The 20,865-nt window shown below is 37.6% G+C and overlaps 1 protein-coding gene across 1 annotated transcript; it reads left to right on the forward strand.

Moving 5' to 3' along the window:
• Window positions 1-991: 991 nt before the first annotated feature.
• On the forward strand, window positions 992-19,520 carry LOC113545215 (exocyst complex component 3-like protein). The gene is made up of 14 exons (XM_026944427.3): window positions 992-1,244; window positions 4,294-4,430; window positions 6,939-7,088; window positions 8,081-8,227; window positions 8,320-8,944; window positions 9,071-9,185; window positions 10,065-10,187; window positions 10,302-10,393; window positions 10,739-10,831; window positions 11,480-11,603; window positions 13,965-14,090; window positions 14,248-14,403; window positions 15,257-15,378; window positions 17,020-19,520. Exons 2-14 carry the CDS (start codon window positions 4,334-4,336, stop codon window positions 17,234-17,236), a joined length of 2,187 nt encoding a protein of 728 aa, XP_026800228.3. The 5' UTR covers window positions 992-1,244; window positions 4,294-4,333; the 3' UTR covers window positions 17,237-19,520.
• The last annotated feature ends 1,345 nt before the right edge of the window (window positions 19,521-20,865 follow it).

Genomic DNA, 20,865 nt, shown 5'->3' on the forward strand with positions numbered 1-20,865 from the left:
GTAATCTCAGCTGCTTTTTACAAGCAGCCCTCAGCCACCACAGTATTTCTGACCAGTGAGTGGCTGCACACTTATCTGGCTATTTCTGTGCAGTTCTGAGAGTTTGTTTGGCTAAATTTGTTGCTGCTGATTATCCTTGACTTGGTCATTTGTGGTTAAGACACCTGACTTTAATAATAATACTAGAGATTAAATAGATAGTCAGGCACAGAGTCAAGAGCAGGAGCATAAACAGAAGTTAAATTTGAACTAAGAGCACTAATCCACAGTGTGCTTCATGAAAGTATAATGGGCTGTATAAGTCCTTGGCCTATTAAAAAATGCCTGCAGAATGCATTATGCATAGCATATTCAGTGCAATTACCTAAATCTATACAAAGCTGGGATCTGTTTCTGAAGTTTTATACAATACCAGGATAACTGACTGGCTAACTTACAATGCCTGAATCATAGTTTCCTCCCTTGTGGTTGTTTCTGGCATATTTTGGAGTTTCAATGTTTTTAATAAGCATTAATACAATATATTGCTAAAAGTATGTGGACACCTGACCTTCACACCCCTACGTGGACCTTCCTCAAACTGTTACCGCAAAGTTGTAAGCATACAGTTTTCTAGAATGTCTTTGTATGCTGTAGAATAAAAGATTAAGACACCTGGCTTTAACAAGAGGAGGACAAGGGTTAAGACATAATTTTCATCCTTTTGAATACAGTTGTATAGCTTGGTAATGTGTGAAGTACAAGTAGTATAATTATAATTTTTTTCTTGTTTTTTTGTACCTTATCTTCACTGATACATTTTGCACTGTGTGTGGTATCTATCTATCTATCTATCTATTACAAATTTACTGATGTCTTTTCAGGCAATAAAAGGTGTTACAGCTGAGTGGTGAGGGTGGGTGGTGAGGCTTAGCAGAGTGAGAAATCATGTGATTTCTCAGAAAGCAGCACTAGCTTACTATACAGCAGATACCAAAAGGGAGCACACTAGGGCACTCGAGAGAAAAAGAGCTAGATATGTAAGCTGTAAGCTATCTTGTTATAAGCATCAATAAATGTGGTTAAGCAAATAGACTGTGGTGAAGGAGATTAGGAAAGGAAAAGCCTGAGACAATTTCTACCAGTGACTCATAGAACTGAAACTGAAACACTTTCTCTTCCTGCTTCACAATGACGTCAGTGATGTCAGAGAAGGACCACTCTTCAGCATCCACACAACCGCACCCAGTCTGAGAAAAAAGGAGGTAAGCAATGCCTTTTTATCCATCACTGGGGAGATTTGTTATACAATATTGAGATTTGCTATATGATACTGACCATTTTTGCACTTGTGTGAATTCACACAAAACAAATGTGAATGTTTTAGATGATGATGTATTTCTGCACTTTGTCTTGCTTTAAATGTTTTGTATGTATGTAGTAATATGTATAATTAGGTGTGTTTTGCTTTCTTCGGATACTATAGTGCCAGATCTAGCATGTGTGATCTTGCTCAGTAAAAAAATTCTTGATATAATTTGAATTTTATCAACCTGTTTTTATTCAGTGCTTTGGGACTGAGATACCAGGGCTGCAGAATTCATACTCTGCAGCTTGCATTATCTAGCTGCATACAGGTTAATATTGGCAGAAATAAACAGGATTAATCCAGTCACTCACAGAACCAATTCATAAGAACATGCACAATTCTCTTTGACTGGAATGAAAATTACGAACTGAGATCAGGGACAGGGAGGGGTTAGTGATTGGACTTTGACCTGAATTTAACTGACTTAAAGCATGAGTTTCCCAAAAGCATCACAATACAAAGATCATTATTTGGTAGAATGAGCATTACAAAATATGCTCTCTAACAGTTTAGATGAACCTACCTTTTTGTTGCTTTTGAAATACTAGGCTCTGGGTAATAATTGCTTTCAAACCAGAAAGAAGATGTGTCCCTGGGGTCCAGGGAGCATAGCCAGGGGGTCTGTGGAGCAGACGGGTGGTGTCTTCTGTAACATATGGGACTCAGACACAGAAGGAGGATTCATGTTCAAGGAGGTTTTATTACAAATCCTGGCAAAGTGAAAACATTATCCAAAAGCAAGGTCAAAAGGCAAGCAATAGTTAAAACACAGTGGACCATATGCAATACGACCAAATCCAAAGAAGTAATCCAAATAACAAAGCAAAGGTTCTGTAAAACACAGACAGGTCAACATAGAACAAAGAAATAATTTCACAATGAAATAATTTACTTGGTTGCTAAAATAATTCAAACCCAGAAAGTAACCTGTAACTACTTGACAGACTTCATGCTAGTATTCAGGGAACATGACCTCTTCTGATGGGGTGGGGAAATGTGTTACACTATGATTAAATTGAATAAACAGAGTAAACTAGGAAGATGTTCTGGAACGAGGCTTAAGACTTTGATTAAATCACCTCTTCCTGCCAGCCCTCTGAAATCTGCTCAATCAGTTTCTTGTTTCTTGTTTATTGCATCAAAAGTTTCTTTTTTTTTCCCCAGGTTTTTTTTTTTTTTTTTTTTAGCAATTCTGCTTCAGTTTGAAAGTTCTCTCTAAAACAACAACATCTGAACAGGATTGTTGATTCAGGAACTGTTTTTTTGTAAAGTAACTTGTAGCTTATATAGCTATGTTTTTATAGTATCTTGCCCAGTGCAATTGCATACTGTCTTCTTCAGATGATATGACACTGAAAAATGCATCCTTTTCATTAGTGTTTCCCAGTATTTTAATTGAACAAACACTGTCATGACTTCATGTTTACTACCCAACCCACTTGTTTAATGGGCAGGCTTTAAAGAGCTAAGTAAGCCCTACAACAGAAACAGAGCAAGGGACTTTATAGTGAACAGGCTCATTAGAATGTGTTACTGAAGCCAAGAAAAGCTCTTACGCTTGGGAAAACCATGGATGAGGTTCAGAGTGTGACACCAAGGAAATAAAAGGAGCAAATCCATGGCTTTTTATTAGGGGAAAAAACAGACATTGAAACTGTGGAGTAGAGTGAATTCTTGAAACTAATTCAGGGGATCATTCTAACAGAGGGGAATTCTTGGGAAATGAGGTCAACAGTGAAAAATTCTCTTTGGCAGCAGTGTTGCCTGACACAAATTGAAGGTCAGAGACTGGAAAAGAATAAGTGAATAATGCAAAGGCACAGGATCAGTAACCAGGCTGAATAAGAGCATTGATTTCTGCTAGAGATGGGCAGAAGACGTTTTTTTTAAATCCCACTCCTGCAGACTCCAACAGAAACTTTGTCAATTGCATCCACTCCCATAGTAAGTTCAAACTTCATATCTGATTGTCCATTCCCGCTTGCATGAAAGAATAAAATGATTGTTCCTGCCCTTTTTTGGATCCTATAGGTGCCATGGCATCTCACAATTGTCTAGAATGTCTTAGTATGCTGTAGCATTAAGATTTCTAAACTTTGGGAACTAAAGGGCCCAAACCTGTTCCAGTATGACAATGTCCCTGTACACAAATCAGGGTTAATATGGTTTGCCAAGGCTGATGTGGAAGAACTCAAGTGTTCTGCACAGAGCCCTGACCTCAACCCCACTGAACACCTTTGGGATGAATTGGAACTCCAACTGCACCCCAGGCCTCCTCACTGGTCTTCAGTTCCCACCTTTACTAATGGTCTTGTGGCTGAATGAGCACAAATCTGAACAGCCACATTCCCAAATCTAGTGGAAAGCCTTAATTGTAGAGGCTGTTATAACAACAAAGGGGGGACGAACTTCAGTGGGCACATATGGGTGTGATGGTCAGGTGTCCACATATAGTCTATCTTGTATATATCCCATAACAGCTGATTATTATACTCACTACATTCTTTAGGTTTTGAAGCATGCAAAAATAAAGGCACACTGCAAAAATTAATATCTTAACAAGTAATAATATCTTGAATATAGGCAAATTTATCTAATGTTACTTTCTTTATTTTTAAACAAATATAATTTTAATTATTCAGCCTATTTCTAGAGGTCTTTACTTATTTCAAGCTTGAAATGGTCTTATTCTATTGGTAGATTCAACACATGCCAATAAAATATGACAATTATAAGTGTGAAACTACTCATCATGTCTAGAAATAGGCTAAATAATCTTATATTTGTTATACAGTATGTTAATTTCATAATGAGAAATATTAGATAATTTTTCCTTTACTCAAGCAACTTTCACTTGCTAAGATATGATTTTTTTTAGTGCATTAGCTGAATTATGTGTTCATTTTACCCATACTTTACACCTTTTTGTATTTTCCCCTTGACAGGAAAATCATTCAGACTCATTGTGTCTTCAGTTGTACAGCAATGAATGAACAAACAGGTCCTGAAGCTGCTTCTGCAAAACATGCAAGGAATAGGCAAAATGAAGTTGAGCAGTTGAAGACCACTGATAGTTTGCCAGGTAAGTTCTTCCAAAACAAACTGCTAAAGTAGAGTTCTCTGAAATCTCTGCTTTCCATTCCGCTTAGTATTGAAGGGCTCGCACTGGGCTGAGCAAGGAACGCTCAGCAGGTTCTCCTTAATGGAGCCCTGCAAGGTCAACACACTGATTCACAAAAGTGGGTGATATGACCTTAGGCAGCAACCATGTGTTCGGCCATAAGGTCACACCCGCATCATCTGGCTACCAGTGTATGCAGGGTCATGCTGATTGTTAAAGCATAAGCCCACCCTGGCACCTCTCCCACTCTTCTTGCTGTAGTGACTGTTGCAGGAAGTTGAGCTTCAGACAAATCAATTTCAGTGTATTATCCTGTATGTGCTCATGAGGAAAGGACCTAAGAGACTCTAAACCAAAGATTAATTTCCAGGCAAAGCTCTTGAGGATGCACAGTGGGCAAAGGCACCGTGCTCCCTTCAGAAAGGCTGCAACAAGTTTATGAGTGCCTAATGAGACACTATCCATAGTGACGTGGTGCGCAGTAATGACTGCACATATACTTTCAAAGTAGATCAAGTTTTTTTTTTCTTGTCTGGTATTTGTTGTAGAAAGGTTAGTACTTTGGGCCCATATGATGGAGTACACACCATTGCAAAACAGTTTCCACTTGAGAGCTTACAAGGCCCATGTAACCCACACTCAAGGTCATATTATAATTACAAAAAACAAAAACACAGATTCCTCCAAAAGCCGGGATCTAGTTTCAGTGGTGTAGCTGCTCATAGCTCCACTGAAGGCCTAGACAGATATGTCCCACACAGTCCCTACAGCTGCAATGCAACCAGGCAACCCCGCATGGAACACCATGCCATGGACCCACTAAGTGAGCACAGACACTTCGCTGCACAGAGCACAGAGCGGTCCCGAGACCGGGTCAGCATGGGCACTCTGACCAGTCTGCGGCTATGCAGCCCCAGCTCACGACTCATGTAGATAAGTATGGGCAGCAGCCCATCTAGAAGCATACATTTTTAAGTCTTTAGCATTGCAGTGGATTTCACTGACTGGACTGACAAACTGGTTAACATTAAGCATTTTTGACATGGCAGGTTTTTGACAGAAGCTGAGTAGGTGAGGGTAAGGACTGAACTGCAGGTGCGGAAAGTCAGAGCAGCTAGAGGAGAGGGAATTGTGCTGGAGCAGCACCAGGCAAAGAAGATGCAAAAAAGTTTATTAGCAATAATATGCAACTTCACTTATAAACACATTTATAAGGACTGGAGAGTCAAGACCTCTGAGTTCTTAAGCCATCCTTGATTTAATCCATTAAGTAAACCTAATATTATAATATACAATTTTATATATATTTGCAATTGTAAATTCTCTAAAAGGCATATATGTATAAGCCTGATGAATCTTAGCATTTTCATCCTGGAATATGCCTGTGCCGTCAGGGAAGAAAAAGTCCATTGAAAGGATAACCTGGTCATTCAATACATTCAGGTACTCAGCTGACCTCATTTTATTGCCACAGGCTGAGCCTAGACCTGACCAGTTGATGCAACCCCAGATCATAACACTGCCTCCAGAGGCTTGTACAGTAGGCACTATGCATGACGGGTGAATCACTTCATGCATTTCCCTTCTTACCCTGACACGCCCATTGCTCTGGAATAGAGTAAATCTGATTTTATCAGACCACATGTCCTTTTTCCATTGCTCCACAGTCCAGTCTTTATGCTCCCTAGCAAATTGAAGTAATTTTCTCCAATTAGCCTCGCTAACAAATGGCTTTCTTGTGGCCACACAGCTGTTTAGTCCAAATCCTATAAGTTCTCATCACATAGTGCATGTGGAAATGCTCTTACTTTCACTATTAAACATAGCCGTGAGTTCTCCTGTCGATTTTTTTACATGTGTCATCACCAAGCGTTTTAAAGATCTCCGATCACGATCATTCAAGATTTTTTTCTGACTACATTTCTACTGTAAAGTTGACGGTTCACCACTATCCTTCCAGGCTTTAATCATGCACTGGACATTTCATAACCCAGTTCCAGTGATTTCAGCAATCTCCTTAGTTGTTTTCTTTGCTTGATGCAGGCCAACAATTTTCCCCTTCAGTAACATCTTTTCCATGACCTTGGGATACGTAATCTGCCATGGCTGTTTAAGAAATGAGAAGCTACACACTGCATCAGTTAAGGTTAAAAGAACTGTTGCCAGCTGAAACATATTAATCACTGCAGTAATGATCCAATCATAGGCTCTTCAGTATTTTCTTATTTAAACCCAAACAGCGACCTTTTTTTTGGCCAGGCAGTGAACTTACTGAATCAATGTCAGTTATTTTTATGGTTTAGCTGCTTGTCAGCACTTTTTGTTCGGGACGTCAACATTTATTCTGATTTCAGTAGTTTGACTCTAATTTTGGGTTATCATCAGGAAAATGGACAAATGTTTAAAATGCTTTTGGTTATGGATGTTTCCTATTTATTTATGACTTGTTTCTCTTTTTCTTTTCCTTAGAGCGTAAAGGAGCTGGTGGTGACACTATTTCCATAATGATGGTGGAAGAAACTAAAACAAAATCCTCAGGTGGTACTGCAAGAGGTTTCCTAAACCGCATGTTAAAGACAAAAAAGTTGGGCAAAAAACATTCCTCAGAATCTAATCCAGGTAAGTTTGACTAAAATGACTTCTGATTTTTGTACAGCTTGTGGTCAAAATTTGTATCTTTTGTGTAAGGAAAATTTCAAAAAGTATCACATTATTTCAGAGCTCTTGGATTTCAGTCAGAATCTGGAACTGGGATGTTTGGCAGAAGCTAGCCAGCAACTTTTAGAATGGGAAGAGTGCCTCTTCACCACTTCAGCACAAAAACAGCTAACTGAAAGCTAACTGAAAAAAATACAGAGTTAATAGGACTCTATCGCCAGCTTTGGAGCACAAGTTAACTGTAGCCCTGACTCTAGTCACAAGCTGTTACACAGATAGCTCCAAAATATATTAAAAAAGGTTTGACTTGTATACAAGCTGAGAAGAATAAAGGCACAGATAGCCACTGACAAGGGTATTTGTATAGGAAAAAATTATGTCATACAATCCCCATATGACTTTGTGGTAAGGTCCGGGCAGGTCCTTGCGCATGTGCCCAAGAAGGTGTCCAGGTATTAAAACATTGTCCTGGTTAGGAAGGGTTGAAATAGAATGAAGACATTCTTATATACATGGTAACACTTTACGATATTGCTCAATAACTCACAGGAACTGTGCAGAGATTAAGCAGGAACAAATGTGGAGTTATTCATTAACACTTTTGTTACTTCTATTAACTGCTAAGAACTACTACTTAATTACTTATTAAGTATATTAGGAGGCATTCACTATTAACTAAGCAGTAATTACTGGGTCTTACATTTCTCCTGATACTACCATTATTAATAGCTAACTATGGCTCTATTATAATAAATAGTGATTAATTACTGATCACATCAAAATTATTTCTCAATATCTTACCTTCTTCCTGGAAATCTACTACCTAACATACCTCAGTGTCTAAAATGTAAATGTAAGTATAAATTATTTAGTCTGAAAATAGACACATGTTTGAAATGCTGTTGGTTGTGGATGTTTCCTTTTTATTTATAATTTGTTTAAATTTTTTTTAGAGCATAAGGGGGTTGGAGGTGACTCTATTTCCACAATGATGGTTAAACAAACTAAAAAATCCTCAAATGGTTCTGCAAGACCTTTCTTAAATCTCACATTAAAGAAAAAAAAGTCAGACAAAAAACATTCCTCAAAATCTAATCCAGGTAAGTTTGACTAAAATGACTAAATGATTTTGGTACAGCTTATGGTCAAAATTTGTATATTTTGTATAAGGAAAATTATGACATTATTTCAGAGCTCTTGGATTTCAGTCAGAATCTGGAACTGGGATATTTGGCAGAAGCTAGCCAGCAACTTTTGGAAAGGGAGAAGTGCCTCTTTAGCTCACAGTCATCAGCTAAGGAGGTGATTTGCACAGAAGATGAAAAAAAAGGTTTGAGGAAGGACTATGAGACTCTGATGGATCATCTGAAGATGGCTGTCCATGATTCCTTTAACATGGAGAATCAGGAGATGCTGAGAAGTGCTATAATGGCTATAGCTCAGCAGGAGGAACAAGACAGGCACTGGGAAGAGGCAGCAGAGGAGTCCCCATGTTGGCGCCCCATGAGATGCCGACAGATCCATGACATGATAATTAAGGAGGTGGTGGAGGTACGGCTGCAGCAAGTAAATGAAGAAGAGCTTGACACAGACGTGCTGAAAAGAGAGGTGGTACAGATAGGCAGTGTCATTCAGAATGACCTGCTTCAAGTTGTCAATCACGTGCAGAAATGTTACTCATCAGATTTCAACGTGTGTGACATGTATGCTCAGCTCTATCATCAAGCTTTCTCAACAAAACTCAAGAAACTTCTACAGTTCAGTGTTACTGGGGAGGATTACAGATTCATACTGAAACAAATAAACAATTATCCAAAGTAAGAAAAACAAGAATATCGCCAACACAGTACCTTATTAAGAAACATGGTTCCATGTTAATACAAACCAGATTTATTGATACACCTCTTCAAGCCAGCTCTACATATTTAATAATTGTTTTTCAGGGCTATTTTGCAACAGGACGAACTGAACTCAAACATCACAATTGAATCATTAGGAGCTTTGTTAACTGAGGAAGATCATAAGTCACTGGAGGAGCAATATTTGTCACACAAAGAGGTGTGTGAAGTAATAATAGAAGACTATTACATATTTTTGTATCTTATACACTCGCTGGGCACTTTAACAGGAATGCTTGCAGCCCTGCCCATTTATGCAATTATCCGATTGGCCAATTATGTGGCAACAGCTCAGTGCATAATATCATGCAGATACAGGTCAAGAGCTTCAGTTAATGTTCAGACCTTCAGTTAAACATCAGAATTGGGAAAAATGTGATCTCAGTGACCTTGACCATGGCGGAGTTGTTGGTGCAAGATAGGCTGGTTTGAGTATTACAACAACTGCTGCGCTCCTGTGATTTTCACACAGAACAGTCTCTAGAGTAATACAGAATGGTGCAAAAAGGAAAATAACATCCAGTGAGTGGCATTCAGTGGACAGAAATCTTACAACAAAATATTGCCTGGTCTTATTCCAAACTTCAGCTGCTTCAGATTCATCTTCTTGGTTGACAGAGTGGAATCTGATGTGGGATTCTGCTGTTTTAGACCATCTGCCTCAAGGTTCAACATATTATGCATTGTGAGATGCTTTTCTGCTCACCACAGTTGTAAAGAGTGGTTATTTGAGTGGACTTCCTGTTAGCTCAAATCAATCTGGCCATTTTCCTCTAACCTCTCTCATTAACAAGCCCTTTCTGCCTGTAGAACCACTGATCACTATTTGCTTTTTGTTTTTCACACCATTCTGTGTAAATTCAGCAGTTTCTGTGATTCTCAAACCAGCGTGTCTGGCACCAACAACCACACCACTGTCAAAGCAGATAATTGCATGAACAAATTGGAGTACAGGTGTTCCTATTAAAGTGGAGAGTCAGTGCAATGACATACTTGGGACATGCTAATTTTCCTTTTTTTCATATTTTCTTGTTTACAGAAAGAAGTCAAGACTTGGTTGTCCAATGCTCTTAAGTTAAAGGAGGCAGACTGGCAGGCTAATAAAAAACCTGAACTTATTGATGAATATTATTTTTGCAATCTCGCTTTAGATGTTATAGCGGTATGTGCATCAGGATGGCTTGACTCATTTTACTGATTAAGATGATGTAAGTTAGCATGTTATGTCTTTAACATTTCCTCTTCTCTGGTCTTATGTGATCCTCTCATTTAACAGGTTATTGATGGAGCCATAAAAGACGTTGGAGACTTTCTGGGAAATGATAAAGCACAGCAAATGTTTTTGCAGATGGGCGGCTTCCTAATGAGGTATTATCATATGCATGTGATCAAACTATTATCAAGCTACTTTATTCCAGACAAAAAAGAGAAGGAATAATGCAAAGAAAAATATTCTAATGATCTGGACTTCTAATCCAGGCAGAAATTAGACTGGACTGGGATCTTATAGTCAGGCTGTAAATATAACTCCGAATTTATTCCTTTGTAGTGAAACTTTGAACTGTATACCATACTTTTTTTTTTTTTTTTTGCCAAATTAAATGGTCCCAACAGGTTATGTAACTATGATAGCTAGATTTACAAAATGTTTGACTATTTGTATGTGGCAGCAAGCTTTCAATAAATATAAAGATATTTATTTGCTGTTGGCAGTTATAAGAACTCCGTGGAGGAATTTCTTAAATGCCAGCAGACGAACATGGCTGAAATCATGAAAGCCCAGCTGTTTAATATCAGCAAGATAAGGTGAGAAACACATAGAAACAAGTCCTTGGTATCCATGTTTACTTCACAAAACATTACTTGTATTTAAAAAATAAAATGTTCCATAGCTTACAGTTGGTGGGGAAACACAAACAGCTCATGATCCAAGCTCAAGATAATATCTTATTTGTGAAACATGATAGGTGTCATGGCATAGTTTGGGCATGTACAGCTGCCAGTAAAATTTCATCATTATTGATGAAGAAACTATCTAAAACATTAGGACAAATTTTTCTTCCACCAGTTTTGGGCACTGCAATGCTAAACAACAGTGTACAGGATCTATGAATCGTTTAGTGAGAGTATTAAAAATGAAACTTGATTGTTTCCTATTTTTCAAGACATAATGAAAAGTCCACTTTTTTGAAAAACAGATCAAAACAGCTTAGTTATTAGTGATTTAATTATTTAAAAAAATAATAATTACAGGGTAATTATTAAATTTACTTATTCCTGTCTATTCGTGTAATTAAAAGACTTTAAAGATCAAAGTATTTGAAGTGTGTAAACTGAAAGTAATGCTGTTCCTTTAACAACCACTTAAAAATATATCGTGGGTAATTTTCAAAAATGTTGAAATGAGGAGCATCTAAGATGGGAAGTTGTTATGTCAAATGACTGAATTTACAGGGAGCATATAGAGAAACAAGAGAATCTTCCAGATGAAATGAAAGTAGCCTGGCTATCGATTGCATCAGAGCTAAGAGACTCCAGTCACAGTTACTTCCTCAGCCCCATACACAAGGAACTCAAGGTATCTACAAACAAAATTCCTAGACTAGACCATAACACATTCTCAAAGCCAAGTTTCCATCTGAGTTCTTTCCATCCTTCCATCCGAGGCTTTCTCTGTATTTGAATCCATTCTTTATTGCTTCATTTTATGTGGAAATTGTTGCAGACACATAAAAATGTACAGTCCTCGCCAAAAGTATTGGAATAGCAAAGCCACACTGAAGTCTTTTGGGTTTTAGATAAAAAGATGAATATGAGACAATAGATCAGAATTTCAGACTTAATTTCCTGATATTTACATCTAGATGTGTTAAACCACATAGAACATGGCACCTTTGGTGGCAGACCACACAATTTTTAGGTGAGCAAAAGTATAGGAACAGATAGTCTTAAAGTAAATTAAAGTAAATAACACTTAATATTTGGTTACATATCCCTTGTTTGCAATAACTGCATCAAGCCGGCAACCCACTGTAATCAACAAACTGTTGCATTCTTCTTTTGTGATGCTTTTCCAGGCTTGTACCACAGCTTCTTTCAGTTGTTGCTTGTTTTGAGGGTTCCTCCCTTCTGCCTCCTCTTCAGGAGGTGAAACGCTTGCTCAGTTGGGTTAAGGTCTGGTGCTTGACTTGGTCAGTCTAAAACCTTCAACTTTTTTCCCCTGATGAAGTCCTTTGTTGTGTAAGCAGTGTGTTTTGGGTCATTATCTTGCTGCACGATGAAGTTCCTCCCAGTTGGATTGGATGCATTTCTCTGTCAGACAGAATGTTTCTGTAGACTGCTGAATTCATTCTGCTGCTACCATCATGAGTTACATCATCAATAAAGATTAGTGAGCCCTTTACAGAAGCAGCCATGCAAGCCAAAGCCATGACACTACCTCCACCGTGCTTGACTGATGAGCTTGTATGTTTTGGATCATGAACAGATCCTTTCTTTCTAAACACTTTGGCCTTTCCTTCGCTTTGGTACAGTTTAATCTTGGTTTACCTTACTGCAGATGACTGGTTTGCATCTTGTGGTATGGCCTCTATATTTCTGTCTCGAAGTCTTATTCAAATGGTGGATTGTGAGAACTGCACCCCTGCCCTGTGGAAGTTGTTGGTGATGTCACAGGGTAATTACCAAATTTAATTAATCCTGTCTATTCTTGTAATTAAAAGGCTAAGATCAAAGTATTTGAAGTGTGTAAATTGAAATATTCTAAAGTAATCCTGTTCCTTTAGCAACAATTTAAAAAGACATTTTGGGTAATTTCCGAATAGATTGAAATGAGGAACAAATGGGAAGTTGAGATCAAATGACTGTATTCACAGGGACTGTATTCATAGAGACACAAAAGAATCTTCCAGATGAAGTGAAAGTAGCCTGAAGGTATCCATGCTTGACCTCTTAAATATCTGGTTCTTAGTAAACCAATGGTTTCTTTCTTTTTCAGGACATTCCAAATTGGTTTATTGGCTATGACTGATTTCCCCTCTTTTCCCAGCTTCAAAATGGCTTGCTTTTATCCCACAGACACTTGTCTGGTCTTCGTGTTGGTTCATCCTTTTTAACAACAAATGCAGTCTTTACAGGAGAAACCCAGGGCTCAGACCAAGAGTAGACAATCAGAGCTGTTAATTGTTTAAACAGTCAATATAACAGGACACACCTGGGCAACAGGAAACAATTTATTTATTTACAATTTATTTTGATTTAATTTAATTTGAATGTATTTATTTCTGTAAAACTGCTTTGTGACAATGTTCGTTGTTAAAAGCACTATGCAAATAAAATTGAATTGAATTGAATAAAATGAGTTGAATGGAAACACCTGTCAGTCACATATTCTATTTTTGATCACCTGAAAAATGGGTGGGTTCAAACAAAAGGTGTCATGTTCTAAGTTCTTTAACATATCTAGATGTAACTACCAGGAAACTAAAGGTGAAATTCTGATCTATCATCTCATGTTCATCTTTTGATCTCAAGCTCAAATGACTTCAGTGTATGGCAAAAACAAAAATATTGGTCTTGCTGTTCTAATACTTTTATATACAGTCTATATATATATATATCTATACGTGTTTATATACAGCATATTACATTACCTATGTTCACATGCAGTATATTACATGAAGAATCATACTCATACACATTGCATGTTTTATTCATTTTACGTATTTAATTTTGCCCAATTTCATTAAAGCGTTCCAAGGGTTTTGGAGTTGACAGTAAACTTGTTGGTATGTTTCTTAAAAATTGCTTGAAGTTGATATTATACAAAGAGTGATTCTTTGTAATGTGGCAGTAGATTTACTTTTTTTTCCATAGTACATATTTATAATGCCTTAGTCATATTTACATCCTCACCCTTCTTTCTGCGGTATTCACACAGGTGAATTACCGTGAATTGTGGACTCCAGCTTGGTTTTCAAAGCATGAAGAGATTATTGGCAAACTAGAAGCTACACTGAATGAGAAAATTCATTCTTTGAAAGGCCTACACAGTGCCTGTCTAAAGGTCAGAATCACCACCACAAAAAGAACCAGCAGTGTGTATAACAGCATACATGTGCATACAGTGTCTCTCTCTCTCTCTCTCTCTCTCTCTCTCTTTATTTGTCTAACTTTTATAACTAAGTGTGTGTGTGTGTGTGTGTGTGTGAATGCCTGTGTAGGAGCTGTTGAGTCAGCTGCATTTTGAGGTGATGATTGAATATGTCAAAAGGATGCTAAAGAGGAAACTGAAACTAAAAAACAAGGACAAGCAGGAGGCAGCTGCATGCTTTCTGTGTCAGGACAGTGACAGAATCAACACACTGTTTTACACAAATGTTAGTTGGCCTCTCACACACATACACACATATGCACAACAAGCACAACAAAGACAGCACAACAAAGCAAAAAGTCATTGCACTTGCATCACATCCGAAGGTGTTGTAAAATTAGTTTAATATTCTTACATATACTAAAATCTTTTGCTTGACTCATGATGTTAATTTTAGGGCTTCATACAAATCTGCATATAATCTTATTCTGATCACTCCACAAAGACTAAGTCTCAAATTCTGTAAAAACAAATAGAAAGTGTCATTTACCTTACCAAACTTTGCTATCATACTTGCTTACATAACCAAGGAAAATCCATCTGTAACTTCTTTCCACTCAGCTATGTGCTATAAGTGGAACCCAAAGACAGTATTTCATAATATTTCATAATATGAGAAATATATTGCTGTTGTTACCAATACAAATAGCTTTGCTTCAATATATTTTAACCAACGTACTAGTCCAAGTTTACAGGTTGATTATTTTTCTATAAAAACCTCTTTTTTCTCTCTCTTGAAGTTAATAAGACAAAAATGCACCCTGACACTCGAGACTCCTTTCATAAATGTTAAATAACCATCCACCAAATCAATGTTTATACATTTTTCTTTGTTAAATAATATAATTTTATTAGTAGCTTTAGATTACATTGAGTGTTCACCATACAAATCCTTGTGAATGAGTTGTTACTATAGAAACAGTAACATATTAAACCTGCTAATTTTATAAACCCATGATTTGTCCTGCTATCAGAGTTAAATCATTTTTAAACTATTTTTATGTTAAAGCATATCCCAATTATTGCTGAAGGTCTTCTTTTTTTGAGATTGAGAATAAGAGATCACTTTATTCCAACAGGGATCGGAGAAGGAATGGCTATCAGTAATTTTGCCCAGAGTTTCAGAAGTGATAAAGGAGCAAGATCCAGAAAACCTTGAACTAGAAATCTGCGTGCTGTTAAAACACCACCCTGACCTCAGGTGAGTGTGGGCAAGTAACACAGCACATATTTGCAATATGTTATGTATATACACTCAATTTTCACATAGTAAATTAATAAAATTTGCAGTTATCTGTGTCTGTACAGATGCCCAAATGAATTTTTGTCCTTTAGATATAAGGAGCTACTGAGTAAAATTTACACTGGAAACGGAATAATGTATTAGTTAAAGCTACAGTGCATGGGATTTTGCTTGTCACGCAGGTGTTTTTTTTTAACACTCATGTTTCTGCATGGATCTCAGCATGTCTGGCAGACATTTTGTCATGACACTTTTCTCTGCATGGATCTCAGCATGTCTGGCAGACAAGTCATCCTGGTCTGCTGAAACTAAATCCCAGCAAGACTGAGCTGCTGTACATCTCTGGAACCTTGGGGTAGTCCTGGTCAAACCAACTGTCTTTCTTGCCTCACATTGCTAAACTGACTCTGTCATGCAGCTTTCTCCTGTTAGATGATCCAGCCGTTTCTATCTACAAAGGTAGCTTAGGTGCTTTGTTCAGACCTTTGTCATTTCAATACTGGACTACTGTAACTCGGTCCTAGCAGGTCTGCCCCTGTGCGCCATCAGACTTTTCAATCTTCCCAAGTTCTCCTTCAGCACCCCATTGCTACTCTCCCTCCACTGGCTTCCTGTAGCTGCCTGCATCAGATTTAAAACTCTGATGCTTGCCTAGGAAGCCAAAAATGGGTCAGAGCCTGTACATGTTAAAGCACTTTTCACAAGCCACTCTGCTTCACACTCCTTCCAGGCCCTCAGCACCATGATCTCACCATTGCTCAAGGTACAAAGAAGACATGCATCAAGGCTCTTCTCAGTCCTGGCACTCAGATGGTGGAATGAACTTCCCCTGGCCATCTTCAAACGAAGACTAAAGACCTGCCTCTTCACCAAGCACTTGAAATAGCACTTTGGTCATCTATTTTTTATCTTTCTGTTGCCTTTTCTTTTGATACTGTACCCAACAGGAATTTAGCCTGATGGTACTCTCTGTCTCTGATGTAGTGAACTAGCATGAGGATGTGTTTTTTATAGACACTACAAAGTGCTTCTGTAATTTGCTCTGCATAAGGGCATCTACTGAATGCTGTAAAGGTAAATGTAAATGTAATGCATTTTTATTATTGAGTCTGAGAACCAAAAAGACTCTATAACAATGTAGTCACAATGGTTCTGAGCTGCTGTGAGTCACCCTGAGATTCCCCTAATAGTGAATTACAGTAATTTTTAGTCAGCTCTGTGTCAGTGGTGTCCGCTCGGAATTGGAGGAATTTTATACTGATACATCATTTGCCAGAGTAATGAGCGGAACAATCTTCAACCAGAGCTTGCGTTTTGACTAGACGGCTAATGCTATGCTGAAGTTCATTCTGTAGGCTATTGTCCTACAAGATGATCATAGTTACACTGCTGCACTGGTGATCAGGTTGGACCTACAGAATCAGTATCAGGCAGTCACTGTGCAAGCTATCTCACTAACATGCTAAAAGATAAGCTTCTTTTTTACAGACAAGAGGATTTACTATTTTAATGGAGATTATGGGCTATTAATTTAACCAGTACTTTTTTATGTCCCCTTGCTGCATTCTAATGACATTGTTTATTGTTCCTCTTTCTCAGTGAACGGCAGGTCTGTCAGCTCTTGCAGCTGAAAAACAGATGTCCAGATGTGCACATGGTCAGAGAATGTTACCATCAGTCTACGAAAAATCTGGAAGACTCTGAGCCGACTCCAGCTTTCTTCTGCCATGTGCCTGGGAGTATCTCATTGAGCTTCTTTTCTTGTTTCTGCACACTCCCGTTCTTTCGTTTGAATGAAGTGCCATGTAGGAAATGATAACAACTACTCTTTCATGTTTGTCACAATACAACAAAAATCAAATGACAAAGAGGCAAGCCACAGAGTTGCATAATTAAATTTACTTAATTAAAGTTTAAAAAAAAAGAAAAGAGAATTATACAATATTTGTGGGTATCATTTTATGGGATTAAGTAAAAGGATCTGACCAAATTCAGTTTTAGTGTAAATTGTAGCTCAGGATAAGCTCAGATTGGTCAAATGTTTGACCCAACAATGTTGCTAACTTTGCTGTAAGCTGAATCTGACCATGCAATGTGGAGTTAATGCCTAATAGCCTCAAAAACCTAATTGGTATGTGTAGTTCAAACATGATAATGACCTTTGTGATGCAGGCATTAACATAAAGACTGCTAATTAACATGCTACAAGGAAGATGTGATTGTGACTTGATGTGATGGTGCCTGTTCTGGATGTATGGCAAGTGAATAAGCTTGCGCTGTGGGAATGTGACTCAGCAGCTGGCTGGACAGAATTCTTTTGCAAATTTGCATGGCATTTGCAAGACAGAAGAATTCCATGTATGGTACACTATTGCAGCATTGCATCTGTCAACTTTTCCTCTCTTTCCAGCCGAAAGAAATTAAGGTCATTCCCATCCTCCATCACTGGATGGTTGACGCCTGTCTTGCTGCTCATGGATATGACATTGTTTATGTTTTAGGTGTTTTTTGGGTTGCTGAATATAAGTGAGATTCTAAGATCACAGCCACAAGAAAATGTCTCTTAGTTGGAGCAAATATGGCTGTAAGATTAAGTGTGAATATCAAAGCCCCTAAACCTAAAGAAAGCCCAATTTTAATATGAAAGGGCACAGAACATAAGCAGGCAGTTTGAAATAGACTAGTGTTTTGTGTGTCCATGGCTGTGTTCCAGGGGTACCTAAATTCTGCTGACAAAACTAGGCATCTTTCAGCATTTTATATGGGTAGGTATAATGCACTTATTAAAATACATTATCATTTCTATGGTGATGCTCCACACAATCTAAGCATAATAATAAACACATTAAAAATGTGTCGTTATTTAGCAAAGAAAACCAAAAGTTTTAGCAAAAGTTGTTATATTTGTTTATATGGTAAAGCTTTCTGTAAGGAAACGTTAACTTAATGGAAGGAGTCTCCAATGTCAGTGCTTTGTAACAGGTAAAGCTGTAAAATTAAGCTTACCAACACACCACCGCCTTCAGAACAGATGATCTTGTGCTTTGGAGTGTCTTGATAACAAGCTGATTTTTTTTCTGATATTTATTTATTTATTTATTTTTTTGTCTTATTGAAGAAAAAAAGTGAGGCTGGTGAGGTAGTGACTGTTTATACCTCCTACAATGTAAGTGACAACAGGAGCTTACTTGTTTCATGAATGTTTCACAGCATTAAATGTAACTATAAAAAGTATGATGGGCTGTTCTTTAATAAATAAAAATAATAAATTGTTGGCAAATTGCTGTGATATAAGAAGAATAATACACTTCAGGACAAACTGTTATAGGAAAATAATCTTTGGGATGGTAACATATCACACCACCCTGTTGGTGATTATTTTCTGTAACAGCATGCCCCGCTGTGTTTTATTCCTCATATACACAAAAAAAAAAAATTTAGATACAGGAGATGTATGAGATTTATTGAGTTTCCGCTTGGCGGTCACAGGTTTTGTTGTATTGATTTTTTCTTTAACAATATAAGACTTCATTTATACTCTGTTTAAACATTTTGCATAAGATCAGTAATTAAGTCTGACATTAGATTTCAAGAGAAACGTGAGTAATATTTCAAACTACATGACTGAAATTAGAGCAGAAATTTGTGTGTCTTCAGAAACATACATGTTATTTGTATCAAAGAATGTGAAATGTGTGCTAATACCTTTATTAGTTTCAGACAAGCCACATAATATTACTGTATTGCATAATGGCCAATGAACAGTTGATTTTCTGGTTTACATTTCGCTATTTCCCTTGGTTTTGGGGAATAACCTAGTATATTTGAGTGTGACCTTCTTCAGTATGAGTCAGTAGACATGTGCCAGGTCTTACAGTCTTGCATAACTCACTGGTCAATTGTTTTTTCTTTCACTTGTAAGGGGAAGAAAAATTTTAAATGTGTGTGTGTGACAATGTGTATAAGTAAGTGTGAACTAAATGTACTTACTTAGTGGTGGTTCTAGTAGTCAGTTTAAATTGCATCCCTCATCCCCCTCATCTCTCATCACTGTTTCAAACTGGAAATATTCTGTGCATGCATAAAATAAACAACTTGTTGAACCTGTTTAGTGGCTATTTATACTTGTTTTAAGACATGTTATTCATGCATAGACTAATCAATATGAAACTCACAGCTATAAACACCAGAAATATACATAGATATAAAATACATGGAAGACCAAGGAGGATGCATGCAGGTTCCACATAATGTATATGCAGATGTAGAGGAGAGGCAAAAAATAGCTAAGACTGCAAACTTAAGCTGACCCCAATGTTAAGGAAACATGTGCTTCATTAATGTCGCTTCCCTTTGCTTTCAAAACAGCTTCAATTCTTCAGGGCATGGGTTCCACAAGATGTTGGAAACATTCCTTAAAGATTCTGGTCCATGTTGAAATGATTGCATCACGCAATTCCTGCAGATTCTTCAGGTGCACTTTCATGCTGTGAATCTCCCGTTCTACCACATCCCAAAGGTGTTCTACTGGATTCAGATCCAGTGACTGGGAAGGCCACTGAAGAACACTGAACTCACTGTCATGTTCATAAAACCAGTTTGAGACGACTTTTGTTTTGTGACATGGTGCATTATCATGCTGGATGTAGCCATTAGAAGATGGGGAAATTGCAGCCTCTGCTTTCTGTTCTTGGCTGACAGAAGTGGAACCTTACATGGTCTCCTGCTGTTGTAGCCTGAAGGTTCGATGTGTTGTGCATTCTGAGATGCTTTTCTGTTCACCACAATTGTACAGAGTGGATATCTAAATTATTGTATTCTGTCAGCTTAAACCAGTTTGGCCATTCTCCGTTGACCTCTCTCATCAACAAGGCTATTCCATCCACAGAACTTCCACTCACTGGATGTTTTTTTCTTTATCGCACCATTCTGAGTAAACTCTAGAGACTGTTATGCGTGAGATCAGCAGTTATAGAAATACTCAAACTAGCCTGTCTGGCATCAACAATCATTCCACAATCAAAATCACTGAGATGACGTTTTTCCCCAATTCTGATGGTTGATGTGAACATTACCTGAAGCTGCTGGCCGTATCTGCATGATTTTATTCATTGCACTGCTGACACATGATTGGCTGATTAGATAATTGCTTGAATGGGTAGGTGTACAGGTGTTCCTGATAAAGTGCTCAGTGAGTGTAAAATAGATTGGATTTTACATGATGTATTGGTTCCATATTCCATACAAGGCCAGTTTAGCTTATTTCTTATCTACATATGGTGTTTATATATAGCTTATGACTGCTCAAATTTTTATGAACAAAAATAAATTAATGTTAATGTTGGGCATTCTTACATAAATCTAAAATACTTTCCTATAAACAGGTATACTTCCAATTCCATTCCTAATATATATAATATTATGAATGTGCAAAATGATGTCAGT

Source organism: Pangasianodon hypophthalmus, chromosome 19 (assembly GCF_027358585.1).
Source record: "Pangasianodon hypophthalmus isolate fPanHyp1 chromosome 19, fPanHyp1.pri, whole genome shotgun sequence".
Taxonomy (NCBI): domain Eukaryota; kingdom Metazoa; phylum Chordata; class Actinopteri; order Siluriformes; family Pangasiidae; genus Pangasianodon; species Pangasianodon hypophthalmus.